Source organism: Rhinocladiella mackenziei (assembly GCF_000835555.1).
Source record: "Rhinocladiella mackenziei CBS 650.93 unplaced genomic scaffold supercont1.6, whole genome shotgun sequence".
In the NCBI taxonomy this organism is placed as follows: Eukaryota; Fungi; Ascomycota; class Eurotiomycetes; order Chaetothyriales; family Herpotrichiellaceae; genus Rhinocladiella; species Rhinocladiella mackenziei.
The window spans coordinates 758,077-776,534 of record NW_013550599.1 but is presented as its reverse complement, the minus strand read 5'-3'; the positions used below and the strand labels follow the sequence as shown (position 1 = coordinate 776,534).

General features: G+C 50.3%; 9 protein-coding genes across 9 annotated transcripts; 6 read left to right on the top strand and 3 right to left on the bottom strand.

Annotated features, from left to right (window-relative positions):
• Window positions 1-596: 596 nt before the first annotated feature.
• Z518_08084 (uncharacterized protein) lies at window positions 597-2,131 on the top strand (the record flags this gene model as incomplete). The annotated part of the gene is made up of 3 exons (XM_013413827.1): window positions 597-1,432; window positions 1,486-1,546; window positions 1,598-2,131. 3 exons carry the CDS (start codon window positions 597-599, stop codon window positions 2,129-2,131), a joined length of 1,431 nt encoding a protein of 476 aa, XP_013269281.1.
• A 508-nt stretch (window positions 2,132-2,639) lies between these two features.
• On the top strand, window positions 2,640-3,738 carry Z518_08083 (uncharacterized protein; the record flags this gene model as incomplete). The annotated part of the gene is made up of 3 exons (XM_013413826.1): window positions 2,640-2,823; window positions 2,953-3,329; window positions 3,400-3,738. 3 exons carry the CDS (start codon window positions 2,640-2,642, stop codon window positions 3,736-3,738), a joined length of 900 nt encoding a protein of 299 aa, XP_013269280.1.
• A 507-nt stretch (window positions 3,739-4,245) lies between these two features.
• Window positions 4,246-5,342, bottom strand: Z518_08082 (uncharacterized protein; the record flags this gene model as incomplete). Its single annotated transcript, XM_013413825.1, has 3 exons — window positions 4,246-4,374; window positions 4,442-5,178; window positions 5,243-5,342. 3 exons carry the CDS (start codon window positions 5,340-5,342, stop codon window positions 4,246-4,248), a joined length of 966 nt encoding a protein of 321 aa, XP_013269279.1.
• A 726-nt stretch (window positions 5,343-6,068) lies between these two features.
• On the bottom strand, window positions 6,069-7,148 carry Z518_08081 (uncharacterized protein; the record flags this gene model as incomplete). The annotated part of the gene is made up of 1 exon (XM_013413824.1): window positions 6,069-7,148. The coding sequence occupies one exon, from the start codon at window positions 7,146-7,148 to the stop codon at window positions 6,069-6,071; it is 1,080 nt and encodes a 359-aa protein (XP_013269278.1).
• Window positions 7,149-8,177: 1,029 nt separating this feature from the next.
• Z518_08080 (uncharacterized protein) lies at window positions 8,178-10,458 on the top strand (the record flags this gene model as incomplete). The annotated part of the gene is made up of 5 exons (XM_013413823.1): window positions 8,178-8,257; window positions 8,342-8,358; window positions 8,411-8,559; window positions 8,618-10,381; window positions 10,432-10,458. 5 exons carry the CDS (start codon window positions 8,178-8,180, stop codon window positions 10,456-10,458), a joined length of 2,037 nt encoding a protein of 678 aa, XP_013269277.1.
• Window positions 10,459-10,706: 248 nt separating this feature from the next.
• Window positions 10,707-11,717, bottom strand: Z518_08079 (uncharacterized protein; the record flags this gene model as incomplete). The annotated part of the gene is made up of 1 exon (XM_013413822.1): window positions 10,707-11,717. The coding sequence occupies one exon, from the start codon at window positions 11,715-11,717 to the stop codon at window positions 10,707-10,709; it is 1,011 nt and encodes a 336-aa protein (XP_013269276.1).
• Window positions 11,718-12,353: 636 nt separating this feature from the next.
• On the top strand, window positions 12,354-13,949 carry Z518_08078 (anthranilate synthase component I; the record flags this gene model as incomplete). The annotated part of the gene is made up of 1 exon (XM_013413821.1): window positions 12,354-13,949. The coding sequence occupies one exon, from the start codon at window positions 12,354-12,356 to the stop codon at window positions 13,947-13,949; it is 1,596 nt and encodes a 531-aa protein (XP_013269275.1).
• Window positions 13,950-14,216: 267 nt separating this feature from the next.
• On the top strand, window positions 14,217-15,119 carry Z518_08077 (40S ribosomal protein S6-B; the record flags this gene model as incomplete). Its single annotated transcript, XM_013413820.1, has 4 exons — window positions 14,217-14,360; window positions 14,415-14,471; window positions 14,543-14,802; window positions 14,861-15,119. The coding sequence occupies 4 exons, from the start codon at window positions 14,217-14,219 to the stop codon at window positions 15,117-15,119; spliced, it is 720 nt and encodes a 239-aa protein (XP_013269274.1).
• A 603-nt stretch (window positions 15,120-15,722) lies between these two features.
• Window positions 15,723-16,913, top strand: Z518_08076 (uncharacterized protein; the record flags this gene model as incomplete). Its single annotated transcript, XM_013413819.1, has 3 exons — window positions 15,723-15,793; window positions 15,862-15,953; window positions 16,051-16,913. 3 exons carry the CDS (start codon window positions 15,723-15,725, stop codon window positions 16,911-16,913), a joined length of 1,026 nt encoding a protein of 341 aa, XP_013269273.1.
• Window positions 16,914-18,458: the final 1,545 nt, after the last annotated feature.

Genomic DNA, 18,458 nt, shown 5'->3' with positions numbered 1-18,458 from the left:
TGGACGCACTTATATACGCATTCGGAGTCCGTTTAGACCTCGTCGCCGTCGCCCCTATGGTGAAGAACGTGTTTCGAGGGTTGCAGTACGTTCGGAGACTCCAGAGGCAATTGCCATCTCCTGTCTCAATGTTCGGAGGCCTCGACCGTTCGACAAGTCGACTCCCTACTTTGCCTGATCGATCGTAAATGGTAATATATGATCATGTCTCATCTTGCCAGCGGTGGGTTTGAAAGCAGCGCAGGTTTTACTTTCCTTTGGCTGCGAAAGGTAAAATATGAGGTAGGTTACACCTTCCCCTTCGGGCTTAGCGCTTCATCGTCTTCCCACCCCGCTTTTTATCGCTGACTTCTGGATTTCAAACTTCTTTGCGTATTTACATTTTGCAAAGGAAAGCTAGCACTGGTCATGTCCGATAAAATGAGAATACGGAGAAGCCCTTGGGTTTCCACCGTCTCGCCTCCTTCTATTTCAACGTGACTGTGTTCAGAGAATAATTAGGGCAAGGTAGGAATATTCCTCTGGTGCAGTATTTTCTGGTTTACTTCCTGTGGCCACCTCAATCCTCAATTTTGAAGCATTTCCACTGGGTCTAAATGGCTTCACTCGGCCCAGATGAGCGCTCATCACTTCTTCCAAGGTCAATTAGTCCTCCTTCCAACAAAGATTTCACCTTTAATATCTGGCGAGACCTTGGCCTGCTTACCAGACGAACAATCCCTATCTGTCTTTCGTTCGCCCTCCAGAACGCCGTCCAAGCTATTAGTGCGGTGATAGCTGGATCACTCGGGTCGTTCGAGCTAGAAGTCACCTCGTATGGTTTCATGTTCCTCTCGTGCACGGGTACGATGCTGGCCATTGGAGGAAGCACCGCCCTTGACACTTTGGGCGGTCAAGTCTTCACGTCCGAAGCCGCCACTGAAAATCCAGAGATCCTGGGACTCTTGTTACAGCAATGTGTGCTCGTCTTGCTTGTCATATTTGGGATCTTCATCATTCCCCTTTGGGTATGTTCAGGGTACATCTTCATGGCCCTTGGTCAAGAACAGGAATTTGCTTTTGCAACGGGCCGGTTTATGATTGTGATGATTCCTGCGGGCATCTTGCAGGTCCTCGCCGAGTGTCTCAAGAAGTTTCTTCAAGTCCAAGGCGCCAGTTACGCCGTTGGATGGGTTACCCTGACGGCCAGCACGGCTGGTGTCGTAACTACTTTGCTCATTGTCAGGTGCATGGAACTCGCCCTATGGGGGGTACCTGCTGTTTTTGGCATGTATCAACTGTTCACAGCTGTCTTGTTACTCTGGCAGATCTTCCATACACCCTCGATCAGAAATACTTGGCGAGGGTCAATAGCTGGAATGACGAAAGGGTTGCCCCGCTTGTTTTCCTATGCCGCCACTGGCATCTTGACAATTGCGACTGAATGGTGGAGGTAAGGCTTTACCTTCAAATGAACTACGGAAATAACACGACATTTCTATCTAGCTTTGAAATCCTCGCCATGATGGCGGCGCGACTTGACAAGGATTCTATCGGCGCTCAAAGTGTATGTCTCAAAGGCTAACTGATCAATGACCAAAGCTAACATCACATCCAGATCCTGATGTCTTCGGACCTACTTTTCACGACTGTCTCTCTCGGAATCAGCGTAGCAGCGAGCCATCGCATCGGAGGTCTACTTGGAGCTGATCAGGGTTCGCTGGCGAAGAAGGCCGTTGTCACCCCATTTTTGCTATCCTTGATCATTGGGTCCCTTGAATTTATCGTCATTATGCTCGTACGAGGTTACTACGGTCGCCTCTTTACAGACGAACAATCGGTCATAGAGAAAACAGCTCAGGTTCTTCCGTTGATGGCCGGGTTTCAAGTCCTGGATCTATCTAACGGCGGTGCTGGAGGTATTCTGCGCGGTGCATCCAAGAACCATTTATCAGGCCTCTGCAATCTCATTGGTTACTACGGAGTTGGCTTGACCTCTGCCTGGTTCTTGTGTTTTCAAAAAAGATATGGTCTTTTCGGTTTGTGGGCAGGTATTATCACCGGTAGCGGTGCACTTCTCGTCCTCCAGTCATGCTGCATCCTGAGTATATCTTGGAAAGAACTGAGCAGAGAGATTTCTCACAGTACATAGCGTTCACAATGATAGGAGAGTTGGAGTTGTCAATAGCTTTGGTGTGTCCTCGTCGCGGATTTGGCTATGGTGTTCAGCGGTCAACAAGGCTGTATTGTCGTCGCGTCATGGACCTTAAAATGGCCCTCAGCGGTGTTTCATCTTCCCCCGCAACTCAGACCCCCGCTGCTTTGGCCATAAGCTTTTGGTTGACAAGCTGGGTCACCCTTGATATCTATGCTCTCTTTTGAGAGATTAGATCTTGAGGAATCCCAAATACCAGGACACTATCCTGGCGCGGAGTGCAGACGAAAAACCTGCGACAAAACATGCTATTGACCTTGGGTGACTGGGGTTGGAACCTGCTTTCGCTTAGTTTTTGATTGCAGTCACCCGCAAGTCATCAGGATGATGCAGTTCCTCCCTCAATAATCCTGCGAGTGGTCCTCCTTGAAGATGGGAAACCGCTCACTGAGATCTCTTTGTTGAGGTCGGTTTCTTAAGAAATTGCGACACCTCTTCCTTTTAAATGACTACTTCAATGGTAGCTGCCTGGTCTTGCAGAGCTCCCAAGGTTCTTTTATGCCTTATTTTCGCATGCTATGTGCAAGCTACGGCGACCGCGTCGAATTTCACCATTGTAAATGGTCAAATATACACACCAGGCTTAGGCATTATCGACGCGCCGCAGCCATTTACCCCGGAAGGAGGTGGTGAGTTTGTGGTTGGCCCCTTGAACCATCTGACGGTTTATGATGTTATCTGCGGTGGATATGTCTCTCGATGGAACCAAAGATTTGACCTTGGTTGAGGTGACTGACTGATTCTCGTGCGGTGTTTAGACTTCCTCCATGTCGCAATCGACATTTCAGGCGACGGCCGGATCCCTCAGCCTCCCTACCCTTCGGACGTCGACACCGGCATCTTGAACATCACCATGTTCCTCTTCAGCTACTCGACTGGCCTCAACCTGACGATCTCGAACGGCACCAGCGATGGATGGCTCAACGACACTTCTGCTGAAGCGCCGGAATTCCATTGCAACTCCACGACCACTCAGGGTTTCCAGAATGCCGGCTGCGAAGAGGTCATGGCGCAAGAGAGCGGCAGCACAGTCAAGCATGTCAATTGGGCATGGCCCGACTGTTTGGTAGGAGATGGAGATGCAGACAAAGATACGGAGAATGGTACAAATTCAACAGCCCGGGGCTCATATAACGTGTGTACAGCTGCTCGCTCTTCACTCGGACTTTATTGCAAACATAAGACTGACCAATTGTTTCGGACAGGTCTCCATCCACCAGTCCTTCCGAATCAACGGAACCGGATATTACACCATCTTCAATCTCCCTATCGAAGTTACCAACTCGATCCCCAACGACACACAGCTCTCCGCGAGTAAAACTCGCCCGTTATGTGCGCTTCGCAACAACCCGCTGCAGAATCAAACGAGCCAGGACGCTAGCGCATCTACACCGTCCTCTCAACCATATCTCGGTGGCAACGTGAGCATTGGCGGCGAAAATCAAAATGAATCGGGCGCCGGAAGTCGATCCGTTGATTGCGCGATGACAACCGCGGCTCCAATGCTTCTTATGGTGGCCCTTGTTTCCATGGTACTGATGTGATGAAAATCTATTTACAACCTTGTCGAGGTTTGCACTTGCTTCCTATCTTGAGAGTGCCATCCACGTCGATTTAGAGGGTATGTGGTTTTATGTCTGCCTGTCCCTGTATATTCAGTATATATCATGATACCCGAGTTGAGAATGACATCTATATATGCTCGCAATCTTTTGGTCGGTATCGTCCTCCCCCTTCAAACATGTCAGCGACAAGTAAACCCAAACAAACTCTTCCTACCAGGACCATCGAGTTTGTACTAGCCAATCACAGGAGCAAGGTTCCATTACTTGCGGGGGACCCATTATAAATGCTTCATTGATCCATTATCAATTAAGTAGGTTACTTCATCCCTTTTTCTTGCCTCGAACAGACTTCTTTTCGTCGCGCGAACATGTATGTACAGCTTCACCCCCCACCCCTCGTACTGTGTATTTACATTTCTTCCCGTTTCGCACATATCTCGTCACGGCATTCAAAACAAGGCCGTCAAATAGCGCTAATGATCTGGTCTAACTCCCCTGCACAGAGCTGGGAGTCATCTCGTAGTAGTGAATGGCCCCTTTCGCTTTAGCGCAGCTGGTGTTAGGAGTGGTGGCGTTGACAGGGATGGAGTTGCCTTCTTGAGGACGTCCGACAACCTGTGAATCACAGTAAGTCGGCTTCTTGTCTCGTCGCCTTGTCAACCGAGCTGTCAGGAACACTTACATGGCTATAATACCAGACTTCACTGAGGACGGTGCGGCCACCGTCGTCGCTGCCCTCGCCGGCCTCGGTGGTGTTGTATCTCGCGCCACTACATCCAATGTACGGTGTGGCGCCGTATTTCTTGGCCAAAGCGCTCTGGATCTCGGACAAGGAGTAGGTGGTCTTGTTCGAAGGGACGATGTCGGCCTCGTTCAGCCACTCCCACGTGGGGAGGCGCTTGTAGTACATGATGGTGGTCTCGAAGAAGTCGACCACATCTTCGTGCTCGACGTACTCCGGCCCGTAGCAGGGAATGTCGAAGGTCGAGAAACATGTGGCATGCTTGCTGAATTCGTGGGCCCAGAAGTCGCTGTTCGGAGCGCCCTGGTTGATCCAATACGTATTCATCCAGTCGAGCAGATCGTAGCGGCCAAAGGGCTTGAGGAAGGTCCCGATATTGGGACCTGTGTAAGGTGGAACGAAGGTGCCGTTGGGGAGACCGTTGGTTGTGTTGGGTGAAGGGACCGGGTCATATTGTCGAGACAGGTCGCAGTACTGTGTGTAGGAGCCGTTGCAAAAGTCGGGCCACAGGCCGTGCAGAGTCCAGGTGTTGGGGGGCAGCTTTTGGCCTTTGGATTCAAGGCCGGTCCAGGTCGACCAGAATTGCGTCGATAGCAGCAGGCCGCCGAAGGTTTCGGTGCAGCAGGTGTCGACGCTGGCTGGGTTCGCGCGGGGGGAACATGAAAGGATAGATGGTTCTCGGGTGATAGGTCAGTCTATGCATTCGAGACCTCAACTTGGAGTCGACCTCTATAGACTCACCTAAGACACAAGTGTGATTCAATTTGGTTTCGCCGTAGAGCGAGGCCTGCACTGAGCCCAGCAGACTAGCAGCGAACGCGGCGTGTTTGACAGACTTCATGATGACCTTTTGGATTCAACCGTGAAAGAAGCAAGAGACGTAAACAACACAACCACAGCGCAAGCAGCAGTTCGCAGCTAGGGTCCAGAAGGAGAGGGAGGGGGGAAAAAAAATATGAAAGCTCTTATACTCTACCTTTAACCTCATAGCGTGCAGCGATCAGCTCCACGTTTCTCGTGGAAGTTTACAGCTCTTTCGCTTGAGAAATCGATCTACAGGTCCCCTCCACAATTGGAGAACTGCTTATCAACGAGTCGGATAGCATGGTTGAGGCACCTGTCCGAAAAGTTTCCAGTCCGGGGCATATTGGTATAGATTCCATGATGCATGCAAAGGTCAGGGTAACAGTGCGAACGGGGTAAGATGGGAAACTAAAAGAGTACCTGCACGAAACCTTTTACTCGTGCGGGACTGATTGGAGGACGGGAAGTGGAAGGAGTGGTGGGAAGGCAATACGATATTAGAGAGGTTGCAGTCAAAGGACATCATGATCTTGGGGTCTGTCGCCCGGGCCTCGCCGAACCCGTAGAACGAGATCCAAGGCCGAGATTGGAGGGTGGGATACACACTTCGAAAACGAGAATTTTCTATGCAGGTACGAAGGATCCTCTGATGATCACGACAAGTACTCGAGTTAATGGGAAGGACGAAAACCGAGATTCAATCCCAAAACTATATATTAATCTCCTGGAGGCTCGGCCGATCAAAAAAAAAAAAAAACCCCCGTTACTCGTCAGGTCGATAATCTGTCTGTCCCAGCATCTCCTGTCCTTTTGGAAGATTAGGCACATTAGTCGTGGTTGGCTGAGTTGGTACTCGACTACTTGCTGCGTTCAGCCTTTCATCTAATGCTTTGAGGGCCAACGCTCGTCGTCGTTCCGCCTCCTCCCGCTTGCTCATGCCTCGTGCGCCACGGGGTTGCTTGTTGAAACTGGGCAGTCCAGCCTCGCCCCTTGCTGCAGCTTGCTCATTTCCTGTTGCGATATCTTCATCGGAGAATGGGGTGCATATCTTCAATTTGCATAGCAAGATAAATATTTGGTTACAGAATGCCGCAATAGGTGGCTGAATCACGTCGGGAAAGAAGGTCGCAAATGCAAAGGTCTCACTGGCATCGCCCTTTAAACCTCGACCGTCGGTGTTTGTGGCTGACAGATCGGGTTGGCTTTTGTAGAATCGAAGATATGTCCATGTCGTGATCAATCCATACCAAGCCAGGATGAAAGCAGTGTCGGTCCCTAGAATGATGCCGGACAAAGTGTTGACAGCCAGGAATACTGCGGGAAAATGCTTGACGCGCATTTTGACCATGCCCTTGTAGATGCTCACGGTATGTTCGGGAACGAGTTGTTTGAATGCGACAAGGAAGGCCGCCTGTGTGGTTATGCCGCCATTGATCGGAGTCAGCGCTCTCTCGGGGTTGCCGGTCAGGGCTGCCCATATGATGTACGTAGGCACAACCAGGAGATTGGGTATTATTGAAGAAATGAGTATGACATGTATGAAGCCTTGAGAACCCCAGGCTCTTTCCAGATATTTGCCGCCAAAGAAAACCGTGGCGCCATTGATGAGCAGTGTAAAGATATTTTGTTCCACAAAGGTGGCGCTGAGTAATGTCCAAGGATACCATAAACACTGCGATGGGATAAGAGCAAGATAAGGAACGATAGGCCGTGCGGGAGGAGTTGTTGGTGCGGCTTCGTCGGAAGAAAGCCGCCATCGAGCAATGTTGTAGAGAAAAGTCAGGGTAATAATGACGGCGAGGAGGACTCGGGAGACAGGTGGAAGATTGATTCTGAAAGCCATTGCGCAAGAGAAAACCAAATCACATCCTGCGATTGTTCGCACGCCTGGTGTGGAAGCGTGTTGAATTGAACTAGGAAGGATGCGTTGTCGCTGGTTCTCGTGCAGCAGGAACAACGGGGAGGTGTGAAGTATCACGATGACAATAACGAGGTCCTGGAAAATATTGAGTGAAAAGCCAACTGCGTTTACTGAGGCGGCTGCTTCCTTAGACGCTTTGGATGGATCGGCTGGATAGACGGAAGAGGAGCCTGCGCCACCCGAAGAAGGAATTAGGAGAACTCGGAGGATCGTGTTAATGGATAATCAGAACCAGAGCTTGTACCGTAGCACACGATGGTGCGCTGGCTGTTGCATTAATGGTCCTTTGTTTTCTATCAAGGCTGATCACCGGGCAAACTTGGGATTTTCAATTTTACGTTGGTGACCTGGCCTTGCCGAATTTGGGTCACGAGATGGCGCAGGGACTGAGGTTGTAGGCACGGTACTTTGGTGGAGCATACTAGGCTTGGCTTTAGTTACTGGCCTCCCTTGCCTACCCTTTCGGACTGGTCGCATCCTATCATCGTTTCCACTGTTAGGCTCTGACTTGAAACAGGTTCGCTATTCACGCCATCATCTCCAGCTTCAGTTCCATTTTCCATTTCCATTTCCATCCCCGTTCGCCACGGTTTAAACAACTTACCATCTTTTGTTCGCAATCGACAATTCGACCTTGCATGCCCTCCCTCGTGGTGTCTCATGATCACGATTCACTGCATTGGCTGTCTTCTCTTCAGGTCAGGTGGTTATACGCCCTCCTGTGGCTCCTGCATTTTTCCCTGCATCGCGGTCCAGGTTTTCCTTGATCGACCACTCGATCCAAACACCTTGCGCAAACTTCATTCGCGATAAATTCGGAATCCAATCATCTCTCTGAATCGAGTCCATCATCGCATAACTTTTTCTGTTTTCTATTATTTCGATATCTCCATCTCGACTTGAACACGAAGCAACCCCCTGCCCGACTGTTCTGTCGAGCGGAATGTCGGCATGGAGACCGACAATGGCTCGACCTTCAACGCAAAGCCACCCCCACTAACTTCTGATCAGCTTAATTATCTTATATGGAGGTGTGTTCACAGTCAAATCCCCTCTCTTTGCGCATGGCGAGGTGCTGACCAAGGCCCTTTTTTCTTTTCTTTTCTTTTTTCCAGATATCTTCAAGAGTCGGGTAGGCTGCGCACGAAATCCAGCCGCATTTCCCTGTTCTAACATTTTACCAGGATATGCTGAAGCGGCTGTTAAGCTTCAACGCGACTGGAAAGTTGACGCCGAAAGTCTGCCATTTGCAAAGGCCATCAAAGGCCATGCGCTGGTTTCTCTTGTTCAAAAGGGCCTCCGGTACCACCACTTATCGTTAACCATTGACGAGGTATCCTCTCCTGCTAGCGTGCCTCACATGCCGTATCCTGGCGCTAACCCCAGTTTAGAATGGCCGACCTTCTAAACAACTCAACCCGTCCATGTTTTTCTTTGGCCCTGAGAACGAAAAGCCTCCGCCAGAACTTCCAGAGGAACTTCTTCCACCAGCCCCGTCACCCGATCCATCCGCTACCGCTCGTCGAAAAGCAGTTCGTGATGTTATTCCCAACGGTGTGCCGGAGGTTCCCCCGCAGCCAGCACCCAAGCGGGGCCGAAAGACAGCGGCGAGCTCAGAGCGCAATGGAAGTGCGGCGCGAAAACAATCGTCGTCTGCCAACCAAGGGATGGATGTCGATATGATGAACGGCCACCCGACCTCTTTAGCGGATGCGAGGTCCCCTTCCGCAACTGAAGCGGGAATCGATGAAAATGGTACCATGGTCAATGGCACCAGGATGGATGAGCGCATGGATGTAGATGAAGAGTCCCTGACGGCAGATCAACAACACCACGAGGTGCATGTTGAAGTTGTGCCACCCCCCATCCATACCCTAACGACTGGCGCTAGTATAGGCGTCCAGGTCGCACCAGCCAAGGCCGCGGATCTCACACCATCAACCAGCGTCCTTCAAATCCCCTCTCCTGCAGGGGTCGAAGAATCCAAAGCTCTAACACGGGTTTGCTGGCGCCCCGGAGACAACAATATCGTTACAGCCATGGGAGATAATTTCTGTGGAGTGTGGAATACGAGTGAACGTTCCTCAGATTCCGATTCCGTACCGAGTTTCCACGAACTTGTTGAGTCGACAGAGACAAATCTGGTGAGTGCGGTAGCTTGGGAACCTAATGGAGAAATGCTTGCTGTGGCAACGTACACCAATCACTCAGGCCAGATACACCTGTTTGATGGGCAAGAACTTACCCTGATGGAGGCCTTGCCGGCGTCGCAAAGAGCCATCACTTCCTTACAGTGGCAGGATCGAGGCTTGCGTCTCCTCGGAATTGCGCCGTACGACTCCGAAAATTCAGAGTCTGACCAGGACGGAGGTTCGTCGATTCTTCTCTGGGATCTGTCAAAGTCGCCCAATGTTACCGGGCCCATGTCGATGTTTGTGCCCGAGATCCTGGTGGACATGGATTGCGCATCATTCGGGGGCAATGCCATTGTCTGCGTTTCAGGACAAAACGCTGTCTACCACTGTCGAGCCTTGTTGGATCTTGGGATTGAGCAAAAATGGACATCCAATTCCGCCGATAGCGATCAGTGGACTTTTGTCCGATGTGCCTGGCGCGGCACTACCGATGCCATCTTGTTGGCTGCTTCTGCCGACACTGGATGTTTGTGGATGCCTGCCCAGGGTATAATGAAACAGGATGCGCATGAGGCCCCTATCACTGGCCTCGAACTCCGACCTCGGCTACGCAACGCGTTGAATCCGTCACTGAAGTCAGAATTCGCTTCGTCATCAATGGATGGAACTATCAGAGTCTGGCGATATGATGAGGACAGCAATTCCATCATTTCCATCTGCAAGCTTATCATTGGCCATACGTCGCCTGTCATGACATTGTCATACTCTCCAGATGGTTTCTGTCTTGCGGGGGCTAGTTATGACACCATCCGTATTTGGAACGCTGAGCATTCGCACAATCACATGGCAACGTGGAAGGGTGAACAAGATTCGTGGAATGGTTCACGACTTAAAGACGACGATATAATGAGTGTGGGCGGTATCTCCAGTATGAACGGCGATGCGCTTCAAGCGAGTGCCGATCATGCTTTGACATGGGATGCCGAAAGCAAAAAGCTGGCATTCGGCCTTGGGTCCCAGGTGAGTTGCTCGACACTTTCTTTGAACAACGGTCCAGCTGACGAATATAGGTTGCTGTTGTTGACTTCCAGCGTTGAAATCATATCTCACATGGCCCGATGGAACCGACCAATCACGTGGAAGCTGTAAATCTGCTGTTAACAGCCTCTTGCGACGCCCGTGTCGATGAGTTTCATGCACAGGATGCCCGATTTGGATTACTGTGGGCGCAAGATACGACGCTCAATTGCGCTCGAGGTCGATAAAGCAACGAATCGGAACCAAGGCGATGGACCACATAACCAAAATGTACGATACCCGCTCCCATAGGAGCTCTGATAATTAATCATGTCCTAGGGGCGCTCTCAAACTCACCCCGTTCGTCCTCCGTATTTTCTGGGGCATTCTGTAACACATTCGATCGAGGATTATTCACGCTCTCTGAAAATCTCAATTCCTCCTCCACATCTCGAAACCCACGAAGCCAAGCTGTCACGCCTTCGTGTAGGACCTTCACATCAGAAGCACCGTCAGAACCATGGCCTTCTGGTCCTCCAATTGGCTCATCCACGTAATAGCGACCACGAAATCTTCCCCGCCCTCTGGTTACTATTCGTCGAGGAGTTCTATTTGGTGTTGGAGAATTATTTATCCATCCTTCTAACCCAGCGACTGCGCTCGACATGGCATTGACTGCAATCTCCTTCTTCGCAGACTCCGACCGGGTCTGGTCAAGTTGACCTTTGACTCTCTTGTTCTCTTCGGCCAACAGTCGATTCCTGTCCTTCCACAACACAATTTCTTCGGAGAACTCCCGCAAACGCCTCTCCTGCTGTATACATCTTTGTGCGACCGCCTCCAACTTTTCGATTGTTAACTGGTAAAGATGGCGTTGTTCCTGCTGTCTCATACACATCGAGTGAACGGTGGAGCTTAGACGCGTTCGAATGTATTCCAGTTCATGCTCGGCGACGGTCTCACCGGTGGCTGTCGTCGACGAATGTTTAAGGTGGGCTGTCTCAGCATCGCTTTCGTCTGATGAACGCGAATCATCTTCTAGAGCGGCTTCAATTTGGTCCATGGCTCTCTCGAGCTTCCTTCTCTTGTCTTCACGAATGGCGCCATCCTGCTCAATAGCCCAAATTTCGGAGACCAGGCCGTTGAGACGATCAGCGATTCCAGACTGGGTGAGCGATTCATGTGGTCGAGATGAACTCATGCATTTGTCCTGAGGTCCCGGAGTACCCGTTCTAATACTGATCGCGGAATCTGCGAAGAGAGAGCTGTTGGTCCAAGATGAACCAGGTCGGGTTGGCGAACCCACTCCAATGTCGCGCTGGTGATCCGCTAGCGACATGGTCCCAACGTGTTGTGATTAGAAGTCGTATGCTATTGCGTGCGTGTAAATCTCATTCAAGTGAGAGGTGACGATGGGAGTGAAGCGTATGAACCGCAGCCTAGAGCTGAGAGCAGCTTGGAGAGTATGTGGGGAGGCACCGTGTGGCCGGCCCGATGGTGGTGGCTGGCAGACTGGTCACGTGTTGACTGCCAGGCCGACCAAGCCATTTTTTCTATGGAACAAATAACCAATCAAAATCTGGGATATCCACACAGGAGAATCTCGATTGTGTGCGACATGCAAGAGATTTCAATTATAACCAGCGGTGCGGTGCCTGATCGGGTTCATCGGTGGAAGGGGTTGTGGGGGAGAGCCAGCGTTCACGGCGGGATGAAGACGACCAGTTCTTCCGATGCTTCTCAGGGTGCGTAGGCGGTGACTCAGTTGTACCCAATATTTCCTCCACTCCATAATGCTTACCGCAAACTGTCCTGTCATGCAATCAAGAACCATAGCTTCCTCTTTAATGGAAAAATCAAGGATCCTCCGAACTGAGATTAGCCAACCTCTGAACTAATTCTCCACTGCGTCGCCGTTTCTATTCGGCCTCTCTCTTCATGGTGATTTTTCTTCATTCCCTCTCTATCCATTCCAATGGCTAATACAACCCAGGCACAAATTCAGCCTTCTCTAGAGGAGGTCGCCTCTGTCCTCTCGAGATCGAAGTCCTCTCGATACCCACCTAACCTCGTGCCGCTTTGTGCTCAAATCCCTGCCGATCTTTTCACTCCCACACAAGCATATTTGAAAGTCTCAGATGGCTCTAAGCTCTCGTTCTTGTATGAGAGCGCGGCGACAACAGGAACCATTGGCCGATACAGTTTTGTTGGAGCCAATCCACTCAGGGTCATTAAGTCAGGTCCGGGTCATGGACCTGAAGAAGATCCTCTACCACGCCTTGAACAAGAGCTGTCACAATACCGAGTAGCAACTATACCTTCGCTCCGACTTCCACCTTTGACTGGGGGTGTGATTGGATATGTCGGCTATGACTGTGTACGGTATTTCGAGCCCAAGACGGCCCGTCCTATGAAGGATGTCTTGAAGTTGCCGGAAAGCTTCTTCATGCTCTACGATACCATTGTTGCCTTTGATCATTTCTTCAATGTCTGCAAAGTCATTACCTACCTCCAAGTTCCCTCGTCGGGCTCTGCTTCGGATCTTTCCTCAGCATACAGCAAAGCATGTGAAACGTTGCGGAAAATGGTGTCAATCCTGCAGGCCGAACACATCCCACTTCCACATCAACCTCCCATAGCCCTGAATCAGTCTTCAAAGTCGAACATAGGAAAATCAGGATACGAAGCCCACGTCACACAGTTGAAAAAACACGTGTGCAAAGGAGACATTATTCAAGCCGTCCCGTCGCATCGGATAGCACGACCCACCACTCTACACCCTTTCAATATTTATCGTCATTTACGAACAGTCAACCCGTCACCTTATCTATTCTACATCGATTGCGAAGCTTTCAGTATCGTTGGAGCATCGCCGGAATTGCTGGTTAAAGAGGAGGCTGGTCGAATCATCACACATCCTATTGCAGGCACCGTCAAACGAGGTCAAGGTCCTGAAGAGGATGAAAGACTGGCCGAGGAGTTGCGCAATAGCATCAAGGACAGAGCCGAGCATGTCATGCTGGTAGATTTGGCAAGGAACGATGTGAATCGAGTCTGTGATCCACTATCCACGCGAGTCGACCGACTCATGGTGGTGGAGCGATTTAGTCATGTGCAGCATCTTGTCAGCCAAGTTTCCGGAGTCTTAAGAGACGGCGAGAACAGGTTTACCGCGTTTCGAAGCATTTTCCCGGCTGGCACAGTCTCTGGGGCACCAAAAGTCAAAGCGATGGAGCTCATTGCCGAACTCGAAAAAGAGAAGCGAGGAATATATGCGGGCGCTGTTGGATATTTTGGTTTCTCCCGGGTCTCAATAGATGGATCCAAAATCGAAGATGACGGTGCTATGGATACTTGCATTGCTTTACGCACGATGGTTGTGAAGGATGGCGTCGCTTACTTGCAAGCCGGCGGCGGTATTGTGTTTGACAGCGAAGAGGAGGATGAATGGATTGAGGCCATGAACAAGTTGGGTGCAAATATCAGAACGATTGAGGAAGCCGAGAAAAAATATCTCGCTCTAGAAAAGATGGCAGATGGCCATGCCCACGCCAACGGTGTAGTTAGATAGGGTCTGGATGCAGCCCGCTGCACAAAAGCACCTCTGAAAGGAAAATTGTGAGTTGTCGAAAGGCTAGCCAATCACATCAGTTGGACTGCTTCGGGATTAGCGCCTTAATTCTTGGCGCCATTAGCGTTCGCACCACCCAGACTCCCAAAAATTTGTTGTCGGTCGCTACTTTCATCAGCCTTTCATCCATTTCTCGACCATTCAATCGCTGATTTCTGTCAGGACTTCTCGCTCAGTCTTGACAGCCTCGATCGGCCAGTCGCCAAGATGAAGTTGAATATCTCCTACCCGGCCAATGGGTCACAGAAACTCGTCGAAGTCGAAGATGACCGCAAGCTGCGCGTCTTCATGGAGAAGCGAATGGGCAATGAAGTGCCAGGTGACAGTCTTGGTGATGAATGGAAGGGCTACGTATGGATTTCTACGACCCAGGACAGTGGAAACGAATGCTGACGGCGATATTAGATCTTCCGCATCACCGGTGGTAATGACAAGCAAGGCTTTCCCATGAAGCAGGGCGTCGTACGTACTATCCCCCTATGCTTGAAAGCGCCAGCGAGAAAATGCGTTCGCTGAGACTTGATTCATTACAGATGCTCCCAACCCGTGTCAAACTCCTCCTCTCCGATGGCCACTCTTGCTACCGACCTCGCCGAACCGGAGAACGCAAGCGCAAATCAGTCCGTGGCTGCATTGTTGGCCAAGATCTTTCCGTCCTAGCTCTGTCCATCGTCAAGCAAGGCGAGGGTGACATTCCAGGTCTGACCGATGTTGTCAACCCCAAGCGTCTTGGTCCCAAGCGTGCCACCAAGATCCGAAGGTTCTTTGGCTTGAGCAAGCAAGACGATGTCCGGTATGGTTCTACATTCTCGATCAGATGACACAAAAGATTCTAATACAGTCTCCTACAGAAAATTCGTCATCCGCCGAGAAGTCGTTCCCAAGAAGGAGGGTGCTAAACCATACACCAAAGCTCCCAAGATCCAGAGACTCGTCACCCCTCAACGATTGCAACACAAGAGACACCGAATTGCACTGAAGAGAAGACGTGCTGAGGCATCCAAGGATGCTGCCAATGAATATGCTCAATTGTTGGCCAAGCGTGTTCACGAGGAGCGTGAGAAGAGAACAGAGCTGAGAAAGAGACGTGCCTCTTCGATGAGAAAGTAGAGGGGAGGATAAGATTTCACAACGACGGTGACAAAAATCAAAAGGAAACCAGATGTCACGGGACTAACCGGGATGTGGATGGCAGATGCATTTGCCAGTTAAACTCTGAGCCCACCTGGCAAACACCGGGCCTTGTGACTGGAGGGAGGTGAGGAATGTGCGTCGTGTCACCACTTGATTGATGTAGAACGAACACTACATCACGCATGGCAACTAGTACAAAATAAAACAAATCCAAACACTCGACTGAGTATGGCGACCTCTATTTTTTTTTGGATCCTCTACTCTTCTATTTTTCTCCCTCCCTCCAAAGTCATTGCCAATTCAGAGTCTTCAGCCAAGCCCCAAACGAGCCGCACGAAAGTTCAACTGCTAGTGAAGAGTGTGCCCAATACAACCAATAAGAGCCCAGCAATATTCACGCCACCCATTACCGGCAAAGCAAAAATTTGTACCTCTCAACCTGCGCGGAGCTCTATTCCGTTCATTTTTTTTTGTGGTGGGGGGCCCTTCGCCTTTATGAGCAGCAGCAATTTTCCTCCCTTTCATTCTTCTCGTCGCAATGTTTCTTCGGTGACCAACTCTCCCTTCCACTACGCACACATGGCGTCAAACTCGATCAAGCTCTTGACTGGCAACAGTCACCCCGACCTTGCCAAGGCTGTGGCTGACAGGTTCGTGCTTTGCAACCCGCAAGAAAATGAGCAAAGAGACAATCCCTAACCCTGTCGTATGGCTCTAGGTTAGGTATTGAACTCACCAAGATAATGGTCTTGCAGTATTCAAATCAAGAGACCAGTGTGACAATCGGTGAATCTGTTCGAGACGAAGATGGTACATATCCTATCCACCACCAGCCTACCTTCCCACCCTTACCCATCCTACAAACTTCATGGTCTGTTCAGCGTTACCTGACAGAAGATCGATATAGTTTTCATTCTCCAGTCGACCCGACCTAACGATATCAACGATGGCCTCATGGAACTCCTCATTATCTGCAATGCCTGCAAAACCGCATCTGCTCGTCGAATCACGGCGATCCTCCCCAACTTCCCTTATGCTCGTCAAGACAAGAAAGACAAGTCCCGGGCACCCATCACGGCCAAGTTAATGGCCAACATGCTCCAGACAGCTGGGTGTAATCATGTTATTACCATGGACCTTCACGCATCACAAATCCAAGGCTTTTTCAATGTCCCCGTCGATAACCTCTACGCCGAGCCCAACGCGGTGAAATGGATTCGAGAAAACATCATGCACGCCACTGAGACTAATTCAGAGGTGAATGGTGTCAAAGAGGACTGCGTTATAGTCAGTCCCGATGCAGGTGGTGCCAAGAGAGCCACTTCTATGGCCGACAAGCTCGATCTTCCTTTCGCTCTCATTCACAAAGAACGTTCTCGACCGAATGAAGTTAGTCGAATGACACTCGTGGGTAATGTCCAGGGAAAGGTCGCCATTCTTGTCGACGACATGGCCGATACTTGTGGAACCCTTGCGAAAGCTGCCGACACACTGATCAAGCACGGAGCCAAAGACATCGTTGCTCTTGTCACCCACGGAATCTTGTCTGGCAAGGCGGTGGAAGTCCTGAAGAACTCGGCGCTCTCAAGACTGGTGATCACGAATACCGTTCCCATTTCGGAAGAAAAGATTGACGCTCTGAAAGTTGAAGAGGGACAAAAGGGCTGCAGGCTCGAGTTTATTGATATTGCTCCAGTTTTGGCGGAAGCGATTCGGAGAACCCACAATGGTGAGAGTGTCAGCTATTTGTTTAACCATGCCGTGTCATAGAGGATGGCCATTATTCAGGATCAACGGCAATTTTACTCTGGCGTCTATCACGTTTGATAGGATTGGTTATCGGCCTGATGGACGGTAAAGGGACAAAGGCTAACCTGAGCTTGTGGTTCACCCTCAGCCGCTTTGCGTGTGAGCTTGGGAATCCCCAAAAAAACGCCTGAGGCATCTTTCTGTGCCGAAGTTTCTCTCACCTTTCACACTAGATCCACCTCTGTTGCCAGATACTGGGTGTCCGCCAACCTGGTTGTCAAGTGGGAGACTATGGCTATTGCCAACTGACAGCACTAAGGTCGCCGCAGCGCCACATTTGTGTCCTTAGGGATGATGTTCACAAGAGCCACGATATATGGCTTTTCACGAAATGCTGAATGACCCTAATTTGGCGAGAGGGATTTTAAAACAAGTCTTTTTTTTCTCCCCCTTGCAATCGAATGAGGCGACGAGTTGCCCAGTTCCTATTTTAATCTGGCAGTCGTAGTGGAGTCTCATGTCGGTAGTGCCCAGCAAGGTTACACAAAGCAATCACCTGGACAGTCGATTGGATGTTCCTATAGGTGAGGGATATATACATGTATATATTATCCCGAATACTTGATTGGGCGGGGGCTGTCCAGTGGCTGCCAGTTACAAACACACACGCAAAGCCTTGTCCACCGGTCCGGGATTCGGCTCTCTCCCTCACTGTCATGAGCGAGAAACCAGAAACTCCCTCGATATTGAAGATGTATCACAGAAATGATAGGATCAGGTAAGCTATTGATCAAGCTGTAAGACAGTCAATCAATCCATTAATCGGCCCCTTCCATCCACCACCATCCCCTCTCCGAGCTCTTGGAGCGAACAGAGCTGCTCGGAAGTCTTCTTCCCAGGTTTTCAGCAATTGGGTATCAGTGGAGGGAAGGAGACCTCCGCCATCCCTACTGCCGCCATCAGACACATGACCACTAGATGGACATTTTCTCTTCTGACAAAGACCTCTACGCACTGCGATTCACCACATCACTCTGCCGATTCAGACAAGGTCTCGACCTCCTCCAAGTGGCGAAAAAGAACTTTACCAGATCTCACCGGTGACATCTACGATATCATCTTGAGGCAGATCTCCAGGAGCCCAGCATCGCAGCTATAGTTACCGGGAATTTCCCTCCTCGCAAACTTGCTTCAGTCAATGTATCAGTCGCTGCTCATGCTAACGAGTCCATGCTTCGATATATGGCAAAGACATCCGCGACCTCTTGCTCCCGCTACGCCTGGCAGGCTATTTTGGCATCCAAGTTCAAGTTCAACCGTTCCACCATCAACGACGCGACAACGATGTGGCATCTCGATCATTTGTAAGGCCTGTCGATAACGTCGTTCGACAGTACGTACTATTCAAGTCCCAAACCAGTTTATTTCGAAGACAGAGAGCAGCCCAATGTAGTTTGGCTTCTTCAACATTAGCGGACAAGGTCTCTGTTTGACGATGTGACCTTCTTGTTACACTGGCACCCCATAATCGACGCAATCTGGCCATATCTCAGCTACAATACCCGT